We start from the raw sequence: 21,799 nt of genomic DNA on the forward strand, positions 1-21,799 counted from the left end.
GTCTGGTTTTGCCCTCTGATGTACATTTCTGGACTGTGTTGTCTTGGGTGGGCTCAGTCAGGAGGAGATTTACCAATGGAGGCAGACTGCCACAAGGAACAGAATGTGAGGTGAATGGAGCCACCCATTCTGTGTTCTGTTCTTAGCAGTAATGTTGGACAAAGAAAATCCTGAGATGCGAGCCGTTCATTGTATTTTGGTGGCCTCAGGCCCCCATCTTGCCAGTCAGACTGGAAAACAATGTGTTATGTGAATATATCTGTTCCTTTCATCATCCTCCAAGTCCATCATAGCAGATAAGGTCATGTTTAAGTTATCATACAGCAAATCCGAGAGCAGCAGGAGTGAGGAAAGTCTAACAGCAATATATTTTCTCTCAGCATATTGTAAAAACTCGGTTGATGGCCAGTGGTACTGCTTTGATGACAGTGATGTTCAGCAACTTTCTGAAAACGAAGTCTGCAAGCAGACAGCTTATATTCTTTTCTACCAGAGACGCACAGCAATCCCCTCATGGTCTGCTAACAGCTCTGTTGCAGGTAAGCCCTGCTGGAATTGTCAAGGTGTGGTTGTGGTTTTCTCTCTCATGGATAGTTTGTCCTGAGGAATTTTCTGCCCAGCTCTGCTTAAGCCCCCACTTTTTGTCCTAGAGCTTGGTGAGGCCTGTCTGTCTGCTGCTGTGTATCAGAGGCCATGGGAAGCTCCCACTTCTTCTGTTTAAGGCTAGTTGTGGCAAAGAGGCTGTGGCAATGGGGGAGCCCCCCTCCACCCCCATGAGTGATTCTGCTCAGAGCAGCCCTCGTCAAAGCTGTGACATAAAAGTGTGACTAGCTCATTCCCTTGAGCAGTGCTGATGGATAGGCAGCCAGCAGCTGAATGTGTCGGTTGAACCCAGAGTAAGCTGGAGGCAGATGTAGGCTTGATGCCTTGCCTTGGGAAGGGGAAGAATTAAAGGAAAGGACTTGCACTGTGCTTTTGCAGCAGCTCAAGGGCTGCCCTCTGCCTGCATGCTCTTGTGCTGATACTGTTGATTCCCAGCATACTGGGACAAGTGTAGTTCTGTCTTCCACTTACGACCAAAACTATTTTGTAAGAGTAAAGGCTTACTTTCTCAGCAGTATCTGGATGCTGGCTCCGGGCTCTTAAGTGTCTATTGAAGCCAGTGCAGTGCAGTACGTGCCTGACTCTCAGTGGCCTTCCAAGGTTTCACATGTTCCACAGCTGCGTGCCACTGGCCTGATGTCTGTGCTTGATTCTTGCAGGCTCCACAAGCTCCTCGCTCTGTGAGCACTGGGTTAGCCGTCTTCCTGGTAGCAAGCAGCCCAGCATTGCCTCGGCAGCATCGTCACGGCGCACGTCTCTAGCTTCGCTCTCGGAATCGGTAGAGCTGACTGGGGAAAGGAGTGAAGATGATGGTGTGTATCAACACTGTAGTGTGTGTGGGATACTGGTCCATTAGTCTTTCGGTTACAAGATCCCTACTAAACCAGCTGTAAAATATGTAGTGACAAGGGGCAGTTACTCTAGCAGTTGGAGGAGGCAGGCACTGTGTCGGTAGGAGCAGATGGGTTCTGGCACAGGTGACCTTTTCTCTGGTGTGGAAGGATGGAGAAGAGCAGGGCAAGAGCCTTTTAAAGCAAGGAAATGCAGTCGATGAAACCTCTCAAGAACTCTTGTACTTATGTTTTTTCTGGGTTTCACTGCAGCACCTTTGCAGGGAGGCTGACATATTGCTGCAGCTTAGCATAGGTGCTAATTGTCTGCTGCTGTGCAGACTGCTTCCAGGGAGGAGAGAAGTGAGTGCACATAACCGGTCAGTTCCTAGCTTTGCCTGGCTCCTTCACCTAGTGCCTTATAACTTCTGAAAATGTGGAGCTTTGCAGGTCACTGAGCATTTTGAAGTGGGTATAGATGTCCCTGCAGCAGCATTATGATAACCGTCAGACCTAGCATGTCTAAAATGCTTATTGTACTTTGTGGTTTTTAACACAAATACATTTATCTAAACAGGTAGGAAATCCTACTTTGCCTTTTACAGGATGGTATGTTAATACAGAAAAATGTATTTCTGGGAGCACAATCATAGGTGGTGAACTCACTGGTAGTTTCAAGGACTTCCAAGGTGCAGAACCTGTTTGGTCTCCTCCTGCTCAGGGATGAGAAGAAAATCTAGATTTTTCAGTTACAGGCTTCAGCAAGTTACTTCTGGGGGAACACTAGCAAATAGCATTTGTTGAATCTCTTACTCAGCTTTCACGCAAGAAGCTGTGTCTGCAGCAGGCATGAAGAGGTAGGCCTACAGCGTGGTGTAGGTGGGCTGTCTGACTGAGGGAAATGGTTTCTGTGGATGGATGGGATAAACCAGCTGCAGGCTTGGCTTGGCTTTCACACTGAGGATGTTGCTTTCTTTCTCTGTAGGAGGATTTTCAACTCGGCCATTTGTAAGAAGTGTGCAGCGTCAGAGCTTGTCATCTAGATCTTCTGTCACCAGCCCACTGGCAGTGAGTGAAAATGGTGTCAGGCCCTCATGGTCACTCTCTGCAAAACTGCAGTTGCGCTCCAACTCTCCATCACGCTTCTCTGGAGATTCCCCTGTACATACGTCTGCTTCCACCCTGGAGAAGATCGGGGAGGCTGCTGATGATAAAGTTTCCACTTTTTGCTTTGGCAGCCTGAGGAATCTCTCTAGTAGCTACTTGGAGCCCTGTGATGGCAGTCGGCGAGAGCACAGGACGGCTCGCAGAGCTCCTTTGGCTGTCATGGAAGGGGCATTCAGGGAAGAGTCTGTAAGGACATCTAGCTCAGATCTTTCAGATGGGTATGGTAAAAGCTCTGTGCAGCTAGACAGGAATCACCCTGCTTTGGACCCTTTTGATAACAACAATCAAATCGCCTTTGTTGATCAGAGTGATTCTGTGGACAGCTCTCCAGTCAAAGAGGTGAAAGCCCCTGCTGGGACAGGGCTGGCTGCAGAGAAGGCAGATGGCACCCCTAAGAAGGTTCACAGCTCCAAGGGAGTTTCTGAGCCAGAAAAAAGTTTGAGGAAGGGAAGGACAGTCTTATCTACCCAAGAGACCAAAGTCTCTCACTCTTCTCCTCCACAAAAGAGTTCCCAGAAAGTTTCCCGATCTAGAAGTAAGACAGACTCCTCTAGGGCCAGTGGGCGACATGGATCTCCTGCTCCCACTCAGGCTAGGAGGGATCATAGCACGAAGCCTCTTGAGGTGGCTGTCCCATCAGCTCAACAGAAGCAAAAGTCAGGTGGTTCTCCGTCCTCCACAGCTGCCAAGAAAACCCCGTCAGGCTCATTGACTAAGGGCTCTTCTGCTGGGAAGAGCCGGACTTCAGACCGAAGCCTCAGCAGGGAGGGCTCCAAGATAAGTCTGGGTTCAGATAAAACAAGTGTTACCAGCAGTTCGAGAACGAGCTCCCCGCGGATAAGCCACTCTAGGAGTGACAGCAGGGCAGTAGACAGCAAGCATGTGCGGAGCTCCTCCATGGCCAACCTACGGTCTCCAAATGTTGGTGTGCGTTCTGGTTTGAAGAGGGACAGCAAGTCTGAAGAGAAAGGATTGTCTTTCTTCAAGTCAGCCTTAAGGCAGAAGGAGACCCGAAGATCAGCAGACTTGGGAAAGACAACAATGCTCTCAAAGAAGACAGGGAGTGGCAGTTCCAAGTCAGGCAGTAAAAATGTGCTGGAAGACAAATTGGAGAAAAGCGTTGTCCCACCAGCCTCTCAAACCAATGCCAACGTTACTGCAAAAGAAAAACTTGTCCCAAAAGATGCCACACCCAACAAACATTCTCTGCTATCCAGTCGCAAGTCCAAGTCTTCCCAGCTAGATCCCGGAGTCCAGTCTCCTCCTTCCAGTGGCAAGCAATCTGCTGACAAGCCGCTGAAAAAATTACCTTCCAGCATGCAGGTGTCTGTACGGCCTTCTCTGGAACCTCAGTGAAATGCTGCAATCCAGGTGTCTTTTCTTCTGCTGAGAAGCTAATTTATTCTGAGCTCTTGTTTTTTTTGTTCATGTGCCTAATGTATGTTTTGAGGAGAAGTTAACTGCAAGTTGTTAAAGCGCCTTTTGATTCTGCCATCAAACCAAATAGCCACAGGCAGCCAGCACTGATGCAAGTAGTATAGCTGGAGTCGTTGTTGAACGTGAATGCAGCAGTCCCATAGCACTTGTACAGGAGTCTCTTTATAGAAAATGCAACAACTTTCTTCAGATTCAGGGTTTGAAGTCTGAAACCCAGTTGTACTGACACTAGTGTGCTTTGTAGAGCTGTGAACTGATATTCCTTTGGTCTTGTTCTGAGCAGGCTGTGTCCATGTTGGTGTATGGCCTTGTTCTGAGCTGTGGAGGATGCGAAGGAAACTGGAAAGGAGACACTGCCGCTTCTTTATGCTTTCTCTCAACTCCCTCTCCCTGCGCCCCTCCATTTTTCAAGCTTTCTAAAGGGCAATATTTCAACACTAATGTTGTTTCTCAGGTATATACTCAGCCAGTATAGGAGGGACTAGCATTAGTGGATGGACAGAAAAGTACCTGTGTGTCCATGTGTATGGGTGTCTGTGTAAAAGATTTCATTTTTGCATTCCAGCAGCAGAAAGTTAGCTTTATTTTTTCCCCATGAAATGTAACCTATGTATTTTGTTGCTATGTCTACAAAGAGTTTTACTCTGTCCATACCTAAGGCGACCTCTACCCTATCCTCTTTAATTACTTTCTCCCTTCTGAAACACTACACTAAACAACAGAAGAAATCCCTAAGCATCAGCTGGTTGCCAGCTTGTACCTGTGAAAGTGCTAGGCAGGAGATGGTTGCAGTGCCGTAGGAGAGCTGTCTTCATGCACCTGAATGGCAGCGATGCTGTTCAGACCCCTGCTCACACTCCTGAGAAGAAGCATTTCCTAATGTGCTCAGATGCTTAATCGTAGTGGTGTGAATATAGCATCTGTTATTTATAGGAGTAATGCTTAGATAAGCCAAGTGTTGTCGTGTCTTCTCTGCCTTCTCTGAGCATGCTTTGAACAAGCCTCTTCGTGTGGGTTGGAGGGGCTGTACCAAAATACTGCAGAGGAATTTTCACATTCTCCAGAGCACTGCTGCGTTCCTCCCTTTGGCATGCTTGTCACCTTCCCTGGCGGCTCTGGCTACCACATGTCTCTTGGCGAAATGATCCCCATTCTTGTTTGGATGACAGTCTCTATCAGGGTTAAAACACTACATCTAGTGATGTCTTTGTTTACATGCTCTTCTTACAGGGGAGATTCCTCAAGTTCTTTAAGATTCCTCTTAAAAGTTGGATTCCTGAAGTCCTTTTATACACATGTGGTGTAATTTTTTTTTTAATTTCATGAGGTTTTATTAATGTGCTGCATATCCTTTATGTACAGCAGCGATCTGTTGTAGGTCACAACGGGCAGCAGCTGGGCAGTGTGCTGGGTACACTTGTCTTCTGAATTGAGGTCTTTGCCTGTCATACAGTCTTGTGTGGCAAAGCTTCTCCAGGCTTAGCTTGTGGACAGACATGTTTGTACATCTTTTCTGTCAACGTAACAAACAGCCCTCAGAGAAGTAGTGACTCTGAGCTAGTCTGTTCCACCTCCTGTCTTGAGCTGATGTGCTGGTGACCCTGCCAGAAACCTTGCCTCCAGGTCTGCCAGGCACATTACTGCTCCATGATCACTTTTTATACTCTGCTCGCCACACATCTGCAGCAAGCTTTGGAGAGAAGTGTTCTGGTGGTAGCTGATACCGTGGAGAAAAGGCAGCGTGTGTGTGGAGCTGAGCTGGGGGTACCACAGAGCTCTGGTCAGTGTGACAGTGAGCCCACCTGCAGTATAACCCTCGCTCTGTCCCAGTGATGTTCTGCAGTACTTGCCTTCACGCAACCCAGCAGCAGTGCCAGTAGCCTGCATGTTTTAACAATATGCTGGACTCTGTGCCCTGGACTATGTTTTTAAACCTGAACATGACCACCACCTTGATGTATTTCTTCTCCCAGGTATTGTTTCAGTCTCATTTATTGCAGCAACAAGAAGCAAAGATTGCATTACTTGCTTCTTAAATGTATGACTTGGATTATTCTTGGATTATTTTTGTGTTATATCCAGCAGAGCAGATAAGACTTGCTTCACATTGTAGTACTTAAATTACTCCCTGAAATGCTGATGTTGAAGTATTTGTTTAAGGTTTTATCTGTATTAAGGTCTTGCACTGTGTTGGCTCTTCTCTTGTAACAACTCTTCTAGCAAGAATGTAATTCTGGTAGCTAGTGCTAACTTGGTTTGGTATCTTTTAATAGACAGAACCTAGTTTTCTGTGCATTTTACCATGGGACATTTGTGAAAGGTTATTTTTATCAAATGACATTTTCTTTTCATGCCATCGTTCACTGAAGAAGTTTAAACTGGAAGCTGGTGTATGGTTTTTGAAGTGGTTTTGCTCCTCTATTGCATGCCTGGACTGAAGGAAATCTGAAGCACTGTCCAAACTGGTGTTTTAGCTGATCGCCAGTTCAACATGTTTGCGTTTGGGGCATGAGAATGGTCATTAGAGCTCCCATTTGGACAAAATGGGAATGGGAGGTCCTGGTGTTCCAGCAGCTGATGTTAAAAGCAGTTGAACCTCTGCAATCCCATGATATGCAATGTAGCTCTTTTTCTGTGTATTCCCCATAATTCCTGGTGGAAATTTCTGCCAGCTCCAGCACTATCTACTCTGTGTATGCTGCCAAACTGGATTTTGTACCTGTCCCTCTGAAAACAGCAGCTCTGGTGGACAGGCTTCTCACTCTGCAAGTGAGCACGGGCTGGACAGAAGAGGCCATACTGATAGTACGTTTGCATTGGAGCAGATGAGATGTTGGTCCTCTTTAGTGGGCTGCCAGCATGTGGTGTGTTTTCTGGCTCAGGAGGGCTTGACTTAGGGTGTCCTCAAGCAAATTGTTTTGACTTACAAGAGTGCACTGTAGTTCGTGTTGTATATAGGGCACACACCATGCAAAATGTGGAAAGTATGTCTGTGTAGGACCTGGAAAGTGCAGTCCCTCTTCTGTGGCAGTGTTGATTCTGTAACTGTGTAGTTTGGAAGGCAGCCGTTTGCTGCCCCTCTGCATCTCTGCTTTTTCTTGTCACAAATTTCCAGTAGTACGTGAACTTTGTCTTGCAGGAGAGGGTTGAAGGGTGTGGGTCCAGGAAACAACAATGTTCGTTGTGAGTATAAAACCAAGCCTCATTGCTGTTAAAGTCCTGGCTTCATCATTGATGTAAAGTAAATCTTTCTAAAACTGAACATAGGTTATTGCAGACCCTACTTAAAGTGACCTGGGGAAAAGCAGCATCAGTCTTCTCTCCTTGCTTTAAAGCAGACTTATTTCTTAGCCCTTTCATGCATAAGAATTCCTGTCTGTGTGTATTGTGTTGTCCAGATGTAAGGATGTGGCACAGTACTAGGGAACACTCCAGAGAGGGGTCTTCCAAGTCCTAGGTGCCAGTGCCACCTTGGGTTTGTGCATTGATCCTTAGGGCAGTGAAGGCTTTGAGGCTGTTCTGAAGCAGACGGTTATATGTGGTCACCTCTTTCCTTAAAATTCATATTTGGCTTCAGAAGCACTTGTGCCTGTGGAGGAGGTGGGTTCTGCCATCTTCCAAAGGTCACCACTGGCCAGGGATCTCCGCCTGCCCCTGGGTGGTGGCATGTGGGGCCTGGCGGTCTTGTGGCTGGGCATGGGACTGGGACAAGAGTGGCTTCTGTCCAGGTCTGCTTTGCTCAGTCACACACAGCCATGGCGCGTGTGCCCGTGGTGTGGCTGCCTGTGGGGTGAGCTGTCCTGGCTTGGGGGCGCTGGGGTCTGGGACCCCACTGCTGATCCCCTGGAAAGCAGAGGTGTACAGGGCAGCCTCACGCTGGTGAGAAATGCCTGGAAAGGGGAAGGTCCAGCACAGTCCCTGTTCCCAAACAGCCAAGCGAGCCCCAGGGGAAAGTAGGCGAAGGGTTTTACGATGTTTCAAATCAACTTTGAGTTGAACTCACCTGCATCGGCCACGTGTAACTCATATTTCACACCCCATCCCCAGTCTGACACTTGCTTCTGTTCCTGGAATCAGCCCTCTGGGTGCAGGAAAGCAGCGCCTTCATTCCAGTGCTAGATTCCTGCTGGAGTCACCTAAAGAATTTTTTTTTCTACACTTTTTGGGCTGTGTCTTTTGGATAGTGTTTAGTAGTATACAAATTATAAGCACATTTTCAATGACGTGTATTAAAGAGGCACCTTTTATTTGTATTAATCACATTTGATAGACAATTTGGTGCCTGCAGTTCTCTGTAACTTGTAAGTGTCTCACTTTGGGTGTATAAATTGTTAACCCTTTCAAACTTATCAAATATGGCTAAATAATAATAAAAAAAAAGATGCTTAGGATAGAAAACTAGCAGCTTAATTACAGTACACTTATTCCACTGTAAGTGCCCTCATCAGTCTTAGCTGCAGGGTTGTTTGCTTTCCAAAGCTGAAACTTGAGTATGATCAACTCTTTTTTTTCCTCAGTAATAAAGGCAGTTTTGCATGGCAGTTCTCTTGCTGTACCCAAATGCATGCACTTACTAACTATGCAAGCATCTAATACAAACCATAGACCGTGCTTTCCGTATCAGAAGCTGCTAGGTAGACTCCGGAGCACTGCTTTGAGTCTGTACTTCTGTTTCTTGGTGCAGCTGCGTGTCAGCACATAGGAGCATGTCCCTGGGTTCCTGCTTTGTTTGCACATCTTTGATTCTTTTCTTTGCAGAATTCTGCATTACTGACAAGGCTGGAGTGTAGCATAATGTCAAAGGGATCTGAAATGTTGAAATGAGAACAAACTGGTTTTCTGTATTGTATTGTTTTTTCTTTTTTTTTGACAGGGAAAACCTGATCAGTGTTTTGTATGTAGCCTGCCATTTTCCATGTAACTTTAATGACATGTTCTACGTTGTGAGAAGAGGCAGTCACCTGTAGCTGTACAAGCACTCAAAAAAAAAAAAAAAAAAAGGAGTTTTTGTTGAATTTCCGTGCTAAGGGAGCGGTTTCCAGTTGTCAGTGTGCTGCCCATACTGGTAATGGGGCTTCTGCCTGCCTTCCCAGGAAGAGCTGTGCTGGGCCTCAGCTGCCCATGGTGGTGGCTGTACTTCTGATTTGCACCCCTAAACAGTGGTGGTGTTTGAGCTATGCTCCTGTTCGACTGCAGATCCCGCCGGGGTGGCTGTGTGCCCAGCGCGGGGCCAGCTGGGGTCGTAGCCCATGGGGCAGAGCAGGCAGCTGATGGGGGTTGAGGTCTCGTGAGCCGCACTTTTGGGTGGCAAGAAGTGTAGGTCCTGGGGTTCCTCCTGGGCTGCCTGGCTGTGCCCCTGCGGGACACTGCCTCACAGCACCCTCCTCTTCGCAGGGCACCGCTCTGAGCAGCGGCTGGGTGTCAGGCAGGTTCCTGGCCCCGCTCCTGCTGTGGGCTTTATGCCTGTCCCCCTCAGTCAGCTGGCACGGAGAGGGTTTGGAAACGACATTCCAAATAATTTTATTGCCATTATCTTTTTTTTCTTTTGGTATCTCTGTCATTTGCCTACTAATCCAAAATAATTTGGCGGTATCTAATGTTGTCTGCGGAGGGAACTGAAATTTAGTTTTAATCTGTGGTGAGATGAAAGTACTATATGGTTTTCTTAACAAAAGCACCGTAAAGCATTTCCTATTAGGAGCTTTATTTTGTAAAATAAAAGTACCTGAAGACTTGTATGTTATCTATATTAGGTCTAAAGGTTTAGGGAGTCTTCTATTTTTTTAAAGGCGATAGCACTCAATTTATCTGCAAATAGTGTTTTTTAAAAGACACAGATTAAAACTAAGTATAAACACAAATTCTGTTTCACTCTAGGCCCTGCAGCACAAACGCGCTGCAAGAAAGGTAGTGTTAGGTTTGTATGGCATTTGTGCAGTGCAATAAGAAACAATTTTTAGGTGCTACATTGCCTTGGGTAGGGTGACACAAGGGAATACAGGCTACAAGTGGCTAGATTATTTTCTTGTGGCCTTCCAAGTATTAATTTGTACAGATTTGCTCACCAACTGTGCCTCACCATTGGTTAAAATTGAATTTTAAGTCCTGTTGCAAATGCAGTTTCTCTTCTGGACACAATGTCAGATTTTACACTGGAATATCTACAGTTCTAAAAACTGCATGTCACATCACTGTACACTGATACTGGGACGTGGGGCTTGCCCACACCTTTGATATTCTCTTCTGTATTTTAATGTTTTTGAACTGTACAGTAATCTGGAAAGCAGGCTGTCTTTACTTGGGATTGAACATTGTACCATAAATTTTAAATTATTTGAGAACAAGTGCATGAGACTGTGTCAATGCCTTTTATTATTTATTTGTATGTTTTATTATTCAAGGTGTATGCACTTTTAATATGCAGAATTTATATTTTTATGTTAAAAATCATTTTCTTTCAGAAAGAAGAGTTTGAATATGAGGAATTGGAATTAAGTGCAAAAAGGGGAATATGTAATAAAATACAATAAATTTATTACTAGGCATCCTGCCTGAGTGAGCGTTTTTCCAGGTCCACGGCAGCGGCTGCACACCCCGCTGCTCCAGCCTCACCGCGCTCCCTCCCCTGCTCGCAGGATGTGCTGCCCTGCCTGCTCACACTGCTGGGCACCGGGCTGTGCGCTCCCAGGTGCCACATACCCCGTGGGGCTCGCTCAGGGACCCCCTTTTTTTTCTTCATTTGGGTTTGTATCAGCCTCTTGGAGTTGAGCAGCATCAAAGCTGCAGGTCCTGGCGTGCATGCTGGCTGCTGCTGCTGTGTGCCACCTGGCACGGGACACACGCCCCTGCAGAAGGGAAGTGTACGCTGGGGACAGGGTCCTGCCACTCTGACCCCTCCACACAGGCATGGGAGGGGGGCAAGGGCTCGGTAACTCTCTGCATCCTGAACAGGGCTCCTCTCTGCTCTCCTTGGGCAAACACCCCCACCCCACCCCACCCCATGTGCTGGGGAGGGGGAGACAGGCTCCTGCCTTGCCCTCCGTGTTGTCCCTGATGCTTCTCTCTCCACAGACCAAGAGCCTGGGTCCTGCTGGTGCTCAGCCGGGCTCCCTGCTGCCAGTACAACCCAAGAGGGGTGCAGGACATGGGCAGAGCCTTTGTGTTGGTGAGTTCAGTCCATGAGCCTCATGGTCAGGGGGGTGTGATCTGGTTCCTCTGGGCTTTGGGGCCAGGCAGAGGTGGGGTCTCCCCTGACCACCTGGCTATGCCTCGTGTCTGGGCTCGGCTTCCCTATTCCTGCCCCTGCAGAAAGCTCGGGCCTCTGCTTGAAGGCTGTGGCTGCCTGGGTCTTTTCTGTCTGTGGGTGTCTGACCATGGCTTCCCATCTGTGTTGGCCGCGTGTTCTGGGGCCACGGAGGCTGCGCTCCCCTCACTGGGGGGAGCATCCCCACGTCCCCTCTCGTGCGGTGCCAGTGCTGGCTGTGCTCCAGCCCACTCCTTGTCCCCTGGCTGCTGTAGTGATGCAGCGTGTGGCTCTGCTGCTTGAGGTATGGTTCAATATTAGCCTCTTTTAATGGCTCTTTATTGAACTGAGGCTTAAACTGTGCAAGAGTGATAGTAGCAGAGTGTTCAACTGTGTGCTCCTCTAGCTCTGTCCTAATTAAATACTGTGTTTCATTTAGCAGAGTGTGCAGCGGTGGCTCTCCAGCCATGGAGGAGAGCATGGGCCACTGGGCAGGAATGCAGATGGACTGCTCCTGCTGCCGCCTCCTCTCAGCCTGGCAGGAGGATGGAGCGACGGATGGAGCGAGGTGGGAGGAGGACAGGCCATTACTCCAGCTGCGGAAGGGAGGACCTTTTGGTCTGCATGGGTGGCTGAGTCATCTGCAGGTGACACCCTCAGCTGGGTGGGCTGCTGCAGCTGTGCCAGGCATGGCTGGGCAACCGTCCCCGTGGCTGCTGGGCTGCCTGGGCTCCAGTCTGGAGGGCGGATAGGGTGTGAAACGCTTTAGCAGTCCAGTGTGTCATCTTGGTTGAAGAACAGGGGGGAGAAATGGAATTGTGGTTGGAGCTGCCTGGGGGCATTTCCACCTTGGACTCTGATCTTCCTGCTTGAGTGAGCCGTCAGATCGGTGTAGTTAGGGGCTGATGCTCATGTTTCACAAACTTACCTTTAAATGCAACTTTCTTATTCTTAAGGTTTTATTCCCCTCTCTTCTCTCCTTCTCCGTCGTCCTCTGTGCATACTTTTGTCTTCCAACTCTTTGAGATGCAGCATCACATACCTGCCCAAATACATAACAGCAGTGCTCCGGCTGGAGAAGTGGGCTTGGAGGTTTGGTGTTGCTGCTGGGGCTGCCTTGGTCTGGCCAGGCAGGTCCTGTGGGCTGGGAGCATGGCTAGGGCAAGGCAGTTTGACGCGCGCTGTGCCATCTGGGCTCCCAGCCTTGGCTGCGGGGCTCTCACGTGGGGTTGCAGAGACGTGACTCTCATGGGCTCGTACTGTGGAGTTGTGGCTGGCTGCTGCTGTTTGGTTGTCACCTCTGCTATACTGCTAGAGCAAACGCTCGGCTCTGCGGGGCGGGATGGCTGGGTATTTACCTTTCATTGCATTTGCTGCAAGCTGCTGCGCTCCCCTGGTAGCAGAGCTCTAGCTAAAGTGAAAAATATGCCTGTAAGGGACTGTTCTGCCTTCTGATTGCACAGGGCTTTCTTAAATTACAGCGCTGGCACCTGTGATTGCTGTGGTCTTCCAGCAGCCAGTGCTAGAACCACGGCCCAGCTCCAGGAGCTGCAGACCCGGGAGGTCCCTGGCTGCACATCCCTGGGGTGTCGGGGTCCCACCGACCACTTCTAGAGAGGGCTGGGGGGCCAAGCAGTGCCTCTGCCCTGTGCCTGCAGGGAGGGCGCTGGGGGTCACTGCTCCCACCCCCCTCTGGGGGCACAGGGGTTCCTGGGGGGCTCTTAGACCTGGCTGCAGCCTGGGGCTCGCCACTTCTCCTTGGCTGGTGTGTTTCCCAGCCCAGGACGTGGGATGTACACTGCTCCCCGCCTGCCTGCTGTCCCCTGGGTGTGCCCACCAAGCCCGAGTCTGGTTTTGGCGCAGGCTCTGGGCTTCATCTCACCCACCCAGCAGCCGGAGGGCACAGCGAGGCGGGCAGGGGGCCGTCAGCGCGGGGCAGTGGCTCAGGCAGCAGTGAGCTTCGCAGTGATGTGCTGGTGGTCAGTGCGTGCCATGGGCCCCCTGCTCCAGTGCTTACTGCCTGGGGCAGGTGAGGGTCACCCATGAATCCCCCCTCAGTCCCCAAGTCACAGATGCATCACCAGCTGTTGCTGATCTCCCATCGTCTAGCTGCAATTATGGAAATATTGAAGTTGGCTTGTTTACCAAAAGCCACGCTGCATTACCCCTTGCCCAGCATGTCGCTGGGTCATGTGGGGACACAGGCACTGCCAGCCCATGCCAGGCAGCTGCATGCACAGCTTTGGCCACTTTTCCATCCATCCCACTGGGAATGGTGAGCTGGAACTGCGGCCCCAGGGCCACCCACAGGCACTGGGTGGAGGAGCTGGTGGCTGCACCGGGTGGTCATGGCATACGAGACCCATCCTTTTATTGCATACCAGAGAGTAATTACCTCATGTCTTGTATGGAAATGGGAATGACAGATGTCATATTGAATCATGGGGTCATCACTTATTTATAGGCGATTACATTAAAGAGATATTAATATAGCCAAAGGCTTCACGGAATTAGAGTTAATATATTTTTGTTTATTATATTTGCCAATATTTCTCCAATCCAGCCAGGTTTTTATGGCCATTTTATTTAATAGAGAGCCCGCTGCAGTTCCCTTAACCTAGCTGGGAGGGTGGCAAGAGGACAATTGAAAAACACTTGAGAACTTTGATCTTTGAGTGATTAAATTTTATTGCCTCCTTGTTTATGAGGGTCCGATGGCAGGTGCGTTGTGTGCTGTGAAATGAAGTGAGGGCAGGTTAGGACTCAAGTGGTTATTAAATCTGGGTCAGCAGGGGAGGCTGTGTCTGGGCACAGAGCTGGGGCTCACAGATGTTCGGGTCCTCAGCTGGGATTACCACTGTGCTAAGCCAGGATTAGATTACTGTGAAACGAGGTGCAGATTTCTGACACCCTGGGGAGCACTGGCCACGGGGGGGACCCCAGCTTTCCACCTTGTCCCCGTGCCCCGGGAGCCTGGCCTTGGAGCCAGCAAGGCACCCATCCTGCAGGGCTGCAGCTTGCCCGCTACCGGTGGGGGGTGTGCACCAGCAGACCCCCGCAGCCAATGTGCAAACCAGGGGAGCCAAGAAAACCGCTGGTTTGGCTGGAGAGCCTGACCCGGCAGCAGCTCCATCATGCGAGGACGGCTGCTGCCTGTGCTGATCACTGAGGGTGCGGAGGATCGATGAGCGAGGAGCTGCCTGCTCACTGCCTGCAGGCAGCTGCTGTCTGTTGGGATATTTATTAACACCTGGCTGCCTCTGAGAACCAGAACAAAACCCAATCTTTGGAGGCTGTCAATAAATTATAACATATTAGGCACTGTCATCCATACCCCTGGACTCTTAAATTTTGTTCTAATTAGAGTATCGCTTTTCCTTTCTCAGCACTTTTTCCCCTCTGCTGGGTATCGATCCTTTCTCTGTGGGGATCTGACCAACTGTTGACAATTTATGGTAACATAAAACTAGTACCTCTTATAGCAAAACCCAGCTTTTAATAAAAACCGCTGACACCAGCCTCTCGCTGGCAGCCTAACCTGATTACCAAATGGATTTAGCAGTTAAGGCCATGCTGATGCCCCAGTCGTTTTGTACATAGGGATTTTTACTGTAACACTTAACAGGCTTTCAATTGTCATAATATTTCATAAATACATATGTACCTAATTGAAAGCTCTGAGGCCAATAGGAAGCCCTGAGAGTGCTCCTGAAACCTCACCTGTCTGCTGGACAGTCACCGCTCTTATTTGATGGTTAACTGGGGCAGCTGAAGGGCTGCAGGGTTGGGTCGCTGGTAACATCGCTCTTTCCATCTGCCGGGGGAAACTTCTGTGCAGGTTTTTGTCATATGCAGAGAAGGGCACAAGGATATCTGGATTGTCTGATGGTGTCTCTCATTAACACCTGAGTGCAGCATTGTGCTGATGAGATATGCTCCTTGTCATGCTGGCCTTTGGTCCTTGGAAGCTTGCTGTGTGGCCGTGGCTGCGGGGTTGGCAGCTCAGTTTTTGCACCTGCAAAACCTCTATGTTGGTTTGCAAAGGCTGTAACGCCCTGGTGCAAGGCCCTTCCCGAAGGAGGGCTGGCTGGCACCTTGGAGCTGGTGGAGCTTCATTGCCCTGGCCGTGCAGGAGCTCGAGCACCCTGTGGGGCTTGTCCCCCCTGTGCCACCTCCCCTGGGGACACTGGCTGCCCAGGTGGGGGGCTCAGTTCCTGCAAGCCCCCAGGGCTGCTGGCACTGCCACCAACCCACACCCAGCTGCAGCAGGGGGACAAGCAGCTCCCCAGAGTCTGCCCTGTGGTACGGGAACACAAACTTGGGGAGCAGAGACCGGCCACAGAACAAATGATTTTGCAGCTCCAGGGGTTTGCTCGCTCACTCTGTGCCTTTCCAAGGCTCCCACCCATCTGGGAGCGCTTGCTGTATCCCTCCTCGTCCTGCCGCCTCTTTTCTGGAGACATTTAAATGGGGGAAACAAGCACATCATTGGCTGCTGGAGCAATTTATCAAGGTACCGGCATGGCCCTTTTTCCACATTAGTTTCATCCAGTGAAAAAATAATAAGAAACTGCATGTCTGACATAATGACCTGAATTTCTTAATAAACGAATGCGGTGTGCATGGCTGTATGTTTCCACTCGGTCTGAGCCAAACTGTGATAAATTGATCCTTCCTGAAGGTATTGAATATTTCTCAAACTATTAATCAGCACCACAACAAATTCCTCTGTCGGCCCTAGCTGACATCTGATTTTAAACACCTCTTCCAGGCCCCGGCGCAGGGGAGTGGCTGCTCGGGAAGCAAGGACCTTATCATTTTTTAATGCACTGCAGTTCCTGGGCTTATGGAATATTTATAATGAAGTCGTTATTTACCAAACAAGCTGGAGTTGGTGAGGGTATATCCTGTGCACCTCCTGTGCCTCTTCCCTTGGTGGCTGACGGCCTGGCTGGGGTGTCCTGGCCCCAAATGTCGCAGGACCTGGGTCCCTAGTGTGCTGCTGGCTGTGTGTCCCTGCCTGGAGCTTGGTCCTGTTGCTGTGGATGACAAGGAGCTGGTGGCCAGTGGGCAGGCAGGGATGGCAGGGGACAGAGGGTGCTGTGGTGAGCAGAGGGCTTTGATGCTGGGAAGCCTCCAAGCCCTTTCACTTGTCCTTGCTCCAGCTCTCCCGGCCCCTTGGCCGCTCTCTGTTGATGAACACCGGTAGATTTGCAGGTTGAGGCTGGTTGTGGATTCATAGACCCGTGGGTTGTTGCCATGCTGGGGTCCCTGGGTGCGCGGGGTCCCTGGGAGCTGTTGTGGCTGTGCTTTCCTGGGAGCAGGTGGCACAGTGGCACCCGGCACGGTGGCACCTGGCACTGGCAGCGCCTGCTCCGGGGCTGTGTCACTCCCTGGGCATCCCATTACTCCCAGCCCGCGTCTGGGGCTGAAAGTGCCGTCTCTGTGGCACACAGTGCTGTCGGTTTGTTCTTTGGGGTGTTACCAATACTGTAACATCTGCTCTCCCTGCCATTTTCTTCTTTTTCTTTTTTTATTGAAATGAGTTTAAATTGTCTGAGAATATATTAGATTACTCCTTCCCTGCGGTTAGCACACTCGTATAGATGTGAATAAACCACGCAGTTAGCACTCACGTGTGCTCTCGCTCCCTTTTTTAATCTAAAAGAAGCCAGCTCCCTGGAGAACTGGTGCGTTTCCTAACGACCTTAATGAGTTTCCGTAGCTGGGGTCAGATTATCTAGAAAGGCGGTAATGGCGGGGCCAGGAGGTGGTTCTCCCTCCACCGCTGCGCCTCTCTGATAGCTTTGTACTCCAGACTGTAAATAAAGCGGAGTTTGATAGCTCTGCCTGGGTCCACAATGAATACGTTTTCTCCTTTAATAGGCAGAAGTGTGTGTGTTGCAAAGCAATTCATGAAGCCCATATGACAGTCTCTAAGCATTTTAATATTTTGCAAATGATTTATCATCGGTAACGAGCAGATGATATACTCCGCTTCAAGGGTATGGATTATCTATTAAAGTCCACGCGTAAAAGGCATCTGCAAATGACATACTGCTGCAGAAAGCGGAAAGTACAACTTATCTTTTGTTTTACAGGAGGGGTCAACAGCTTCTGCCACAGCTCAGGAGATAACCGGCCTCCCTGCTCGCTGCTCTAATGACATCGGTAAATATCTGCCACTGTGGGGTCCTGTGCTGTGCTGGCATCTATCCTGCCCCTGCGCTGCCTTTGGAGACTTCAGCCCATCGAACCGGAGCTCATTTTGTGCCTGGTTAAGAGCGGAGGGTGGTGCCGATTCACTCCCGCTGCTGGATGAGTTTATGGGCTGTGATATCATCTCTCCGGGGCTCTCCGCTCCAAGGAGCGCGGGAGACATCTGCTTTATTTATGTGTGAAGCAATTCGTACAGCAGGGCTCGTCACAGTGCGCGCTGCCGCGGCAGGCAGGAGGGTCTGCCATGCACACGCATGTGCAGCGAGGCCGAGCCGTGGGTGCTGCCCGGTGGGTCGGTGCCGTGGTGGGTGGTAGCCCTGCAGGGGTCTGTCCCTGCCTGTGGGGGGCTGCAGAGGGGCTGCCCGCTTTGTGCTCTCTGCACACCGTGCTGGAGGGGGGGGGGGATTGTGTGTGTGTGTGTCTGTGTGCGTGTGTGCACATGTGTGTCTCATTGCTGCCAGGAGGTGCCCATGGCAGCTCTGGTCCCTCAGCGGTGCTGGCTCCATCGCTCAGGGATGCGCAGCGCGGCTGGTTACCCACCGGCCTGGGTACCTGTGGTGGGTCTGCCCTGGACTGGCAAAGCTGCAGCTGGGGCTGGTGCCAGCCTTGGGACACACTGGTGGCAGCAGCTGGCGGATCTGCTGCTGGAAAAGGCCTTGCTCTGCTCTTTTCTGGGGGGTGGGGGAGTTTCGCTGGTATGAGGTGTGTGAGGATGGAGAGCTGCTGCCCCCTATTTGGAAAAGAGCGGGCAGGGGCTTCAGGGCTTAAGGCCAGGTGGGTGCCCCTTGGAGCCAAGAGCAGAACTACCAGTATGCAGCGTGACGCTGTTGCGGTGTGATGCTGCTTGGTGTGACACGAGATGTGACACTCTGCCTTTTGCCCTGGCTGTTCCCTTCTGTAGGGGACACACAGTGTGGGGCATCCGCTATGGGTGCATGCGGTGCCCCCCACTCCCCCTGCAAAGCCAAAGCGGCAGAAGTTGCCACGCCACCTGGTTTTGCCAAGCCCTGCTGTGGTCCCCTCCCGGCACATCCTGGTGGGCTCTGCAGTCCGAAAGATGCTGGCTGTGGGGGACACAGCTCTTTGCACACCTCGGCGCTGAATTTGACCTTCCATGCATTGTGGAGTTGGTGCTGCCTGTCCTGACATGGCACAGCTGAGCTCTGGGGCCAAGCAGGACCTCACGGGCTTGGGATGACGGTGACCGGGGCATGTGTCCCCCAGGTGCTGGGCACCTCCTACGTGCGTCGCTCCCTTCATGGCTTGGGTGACCACGGTGGCTCAGTGGTCGCAGCAGCAGCAGTGAGGTGGGACCCTTGCTGCCACGTGGCAGCTGCTGTTTGTGCAGGGAGGGTGTACATGCTGGCCCATTGCTCTGCTGGCTTTGTTATGGTGAGATTAATGCTGGTTATTGGGTTGGGAGTTTTATCACCTGAACATTTCCTCTTAGCCTCCTGAAACCAACTTCAGCCCAGATTTACTACCTGGCAAATAAATAAAAGTGCAGGTTTATTTTGCCTCCTTGTTCATCAGAAAGGAATGAAAATGTAAGCAAAATATTAAAAATAAAATAGACTCAGTTTTACTTTAATTGACCTTTGATTTTTAGCTTAATACCTTCCCCATGTTGCTGCTTCAACCTTTAATTTCTCTTGGTGAAGTGGCTGTGTTCAATGATTCATTCTGTCCCGAGGCAAAGCACATTGTAATTGGTTTTTAACTTCCTGGAATGTCAAAGCCAGGATTGAAATTTTACGTATCACACCACCAATTCAATACTGGCTTTAATAATAATGTTGCAGAAAGGAAGGCAGATTTACAGCTGTAGAAAAATGTAATCAAATTTTGAGCCAGAATGCAGTAAGTCCAAATGCTGGTTTTCATGTGGAAGCTTGTTAGATAAATGTGGTATCACCTGAGTGGTTCCCAGATCATTTTTGCTGCTCCTTGCCACATTGAGTGTCGCTGGTGGAGGTGGGGGAGCTGCTGGAGCTGCTGTCTGCAGCAGTGCCCAGGGCTGGGGCAAGACGCAGCACTGGGTGCAGGCGCCATTGTGGGCATGGAGCACCCAGGCACGTGGGGTGGCTGCATGGGTACAGGGTGCCCTTCATTGATCCCCAGTCCTGCAGCTTGGGACAAGCTGGTGGGGAGTGTGTGGATGGGAACCACTCATGGTGGCGTCTGCCCAAGTGTCCATCCCAGGACGGAGCCATGCTGCAGCTCGGGTTGCCGGCCTGTGCCCGGGTGATGCTGTGGTACCTGCCATGGAGCTGCTGCCACCCCTTCTGCCCTGCCTGCCAGGGTGCTTCTGCAGGGGGAAACACCCCTAATACACTGCAAATGCCAAATAAGTAATCGATTTTGGCCAATTAATGTCTGATAAAAACTAACAACCCTTCTCTCCCTTTCTTACTACCGAATGACCTCCAGCAATCCATTAGTTTAACAAATGATATGCGAGTGTTCAGCATGGCTAATGACTCTGGATTAAACGCAGTGACACCTAATTCATCAGAGTGCCCCTGCACCGCAGTGCCCATTGTGCCCTGCTCTCGTCCCTCACCGCTGGTTTCTCACACCGCTTGGCACCCTTGCAAGGAGCCGGGTGCCTTGTCCCCTGATTGCTCTGGCCAGAGCCACTAGTGCCCATGCTGGGCCAGACCTGGCAGCCTGGGGGCTGCCCCACACTGCCTTCAGTGGGGCTGGGTCTTCAGCAAAAGCATCTCAGGGTTCAGGAACCTGGCAGTCCCGCGGTGCCTTGTGCCAGCCTGCCTGTCAGCCACAGGCTCCGTGCATCTCCCTGCCCCACCGCCTGCACTGCAGCTGGCAGCTCTGCTGACCCTGCTCTCTACTTAGGCTGTCCTAAAAAGCTAACTAAGCTGAAATTATTTTCTTTCCTTGGAAGAGCCTTTAAATAATATATCGCTCTCACTTGCTGTTACTGAATGTTTTAAAGGGAATCCAAGGGACTTTTCCTTCTCACTTGTGCATTTGCATCTGTTTGTTGTGGGTCTGTGAATTGCCCTTGGCAGGGGTCGTTAGAAATTCCCTTCCAAGGCTGCTGCCCTGGCAGCCTCACCACAGTCAGCATGTCAGGACGCTGGGCACCGGTGCTGCCACGGCAGGAGATGGGTGCAGAGTGGTGCTGAGCAAAGGAGCAGCCGCTGCAGGCAGGTGGGTGAGCAGCAGCCTGGCCACTGGCAGGGGCACTGAGCCTGCATCAGTGTTGGCCCAAGGGGCTGGGCACTGGCATCAGGTGCCCACTGTCCCCATCCAGCTTTGGGGCATGCGGTGTGTCACCGCAGAGCAGCGACAGCTTTGGGGATGCCCATGTCCTGCATGGTCACGTGCGGTTGTACCTGAAGCTGCTCGCTGCGGTGCTGCTGGAGGTCTGCTTGGTGGGCTTGTAACCCCCGTGAACAGCCACGCTGGAGCTGCAGGAGCTGCTGGCTGTCAGCTCAATCGTAATGTTGCGCATCACGCTACATTTCCCATGTCAGAGATGCAAAGCAGAGCACCAGCCCCAGGCTGGAGCAGGGACCTCCATCAGCCCGGGGGGAGAGCGGCCGCAGGGGTTGGCATCCCGGCTCTGAGCGTGAGCGACAGGGATTACAGGTACAGCTGAGACAGGGCTGGCAGGGGCCCATCCCTTCCCCTCACCTCTGAGGGCAGACAGATGCTGGATGACCACTGGCAGGGGCAGTGCCTGGAGCCCCCAGCCTGTGCCCCGGGAGATATTTTCATTGTGAGGCTTGGGAGGTGTCTGGGGGTGTCGCTGTGGCTGTTGCCCCCCAGGTACATCCCCAGCAGGGAGCAGGAGCCTGGGCTGAAATCCAGCCCTGGCCGTTCCAGAGGAGCAGTTTCCCACCTGCCTGGGTACCTGTGGTCCTGGCTGCCCGTGCAGCTCCCTATCCTGCATTCAGATGACAGAGAATTGCAATTAAATTAGAACCACTGAAACAGCCCAAACAACACCTGGGAATAAAAACATCCTCCAGAGAACCTTACCTCCTGGGAAACGGCGATAAATAGTTGGTGAAGGAAGGATAATTAAATTTGGGGAACTGTCAGCAAAGCAAAGATGGCCTGTCTGGAGTAGCGAGGAAAATTTTTTCCTTTCTGTGCTGGTGTTGGATGGATCCTTGTGTACTCTGCAAGGTTTTAAATATTATAATTGAAATTAATGTGACATTTATCAGGCTGTCAGGGCTCCAGTGCTCACGTGTTCCTGCGGGCTGGTGCTCCTGGTCAGTTGGAGGGAGATCACTTATTTGAGCCACTCTCCTGGCTGGCTGAGCAG

General features: G+C 50.8%; 1 protein-coding gene across 1 annotated transcript in view; it reads left to right on the forward strand.

Annotated features, from left to right (window-relative positions):
* The window catches only part of USP31 (ubiquitin specific peptidase 31), a 34,343-nt gene extending 23,763 nt beyond the window's left edge, over nucleotides 1-10,580 (forward strand). The window contains exons 14-16 of the mRNA XM_040590965.1: nucleotides 381-539; nucleotides 1,263-1,415; nucleotides 2,419-10,580. Coding sequence (XP_040446899.1) covers nucleotides 381-539; nucleotides 1,263-1,415; nucleotides 2,419-3,956 — 1,850 coding nt within the window. The 3' untranslated portion in view covers nucleotides 3,957-10,580. The remainder of the gene's footprint in view (nucleotides 1-380; nucleotides 540-1,262; nucleotides 1,416-2,418) is intronic.
* Nucleotides 10,581-21,799: the final 11,219 nt, after the last annotated feature.

This window comes from Falco naumanni, chromosome 4, assembly GCF_017639655.2.
Source record: "Falco naumanni isolate bFalNau1 chromosome 4, bFalNau1.pat, whole genome shotgun sequence".
Taxonomy (NCBI): Eukaryota; Metazoa; Chordata; class Aves; order Falconiformes; family Falconidae; genus Falco; species Falco naumanni.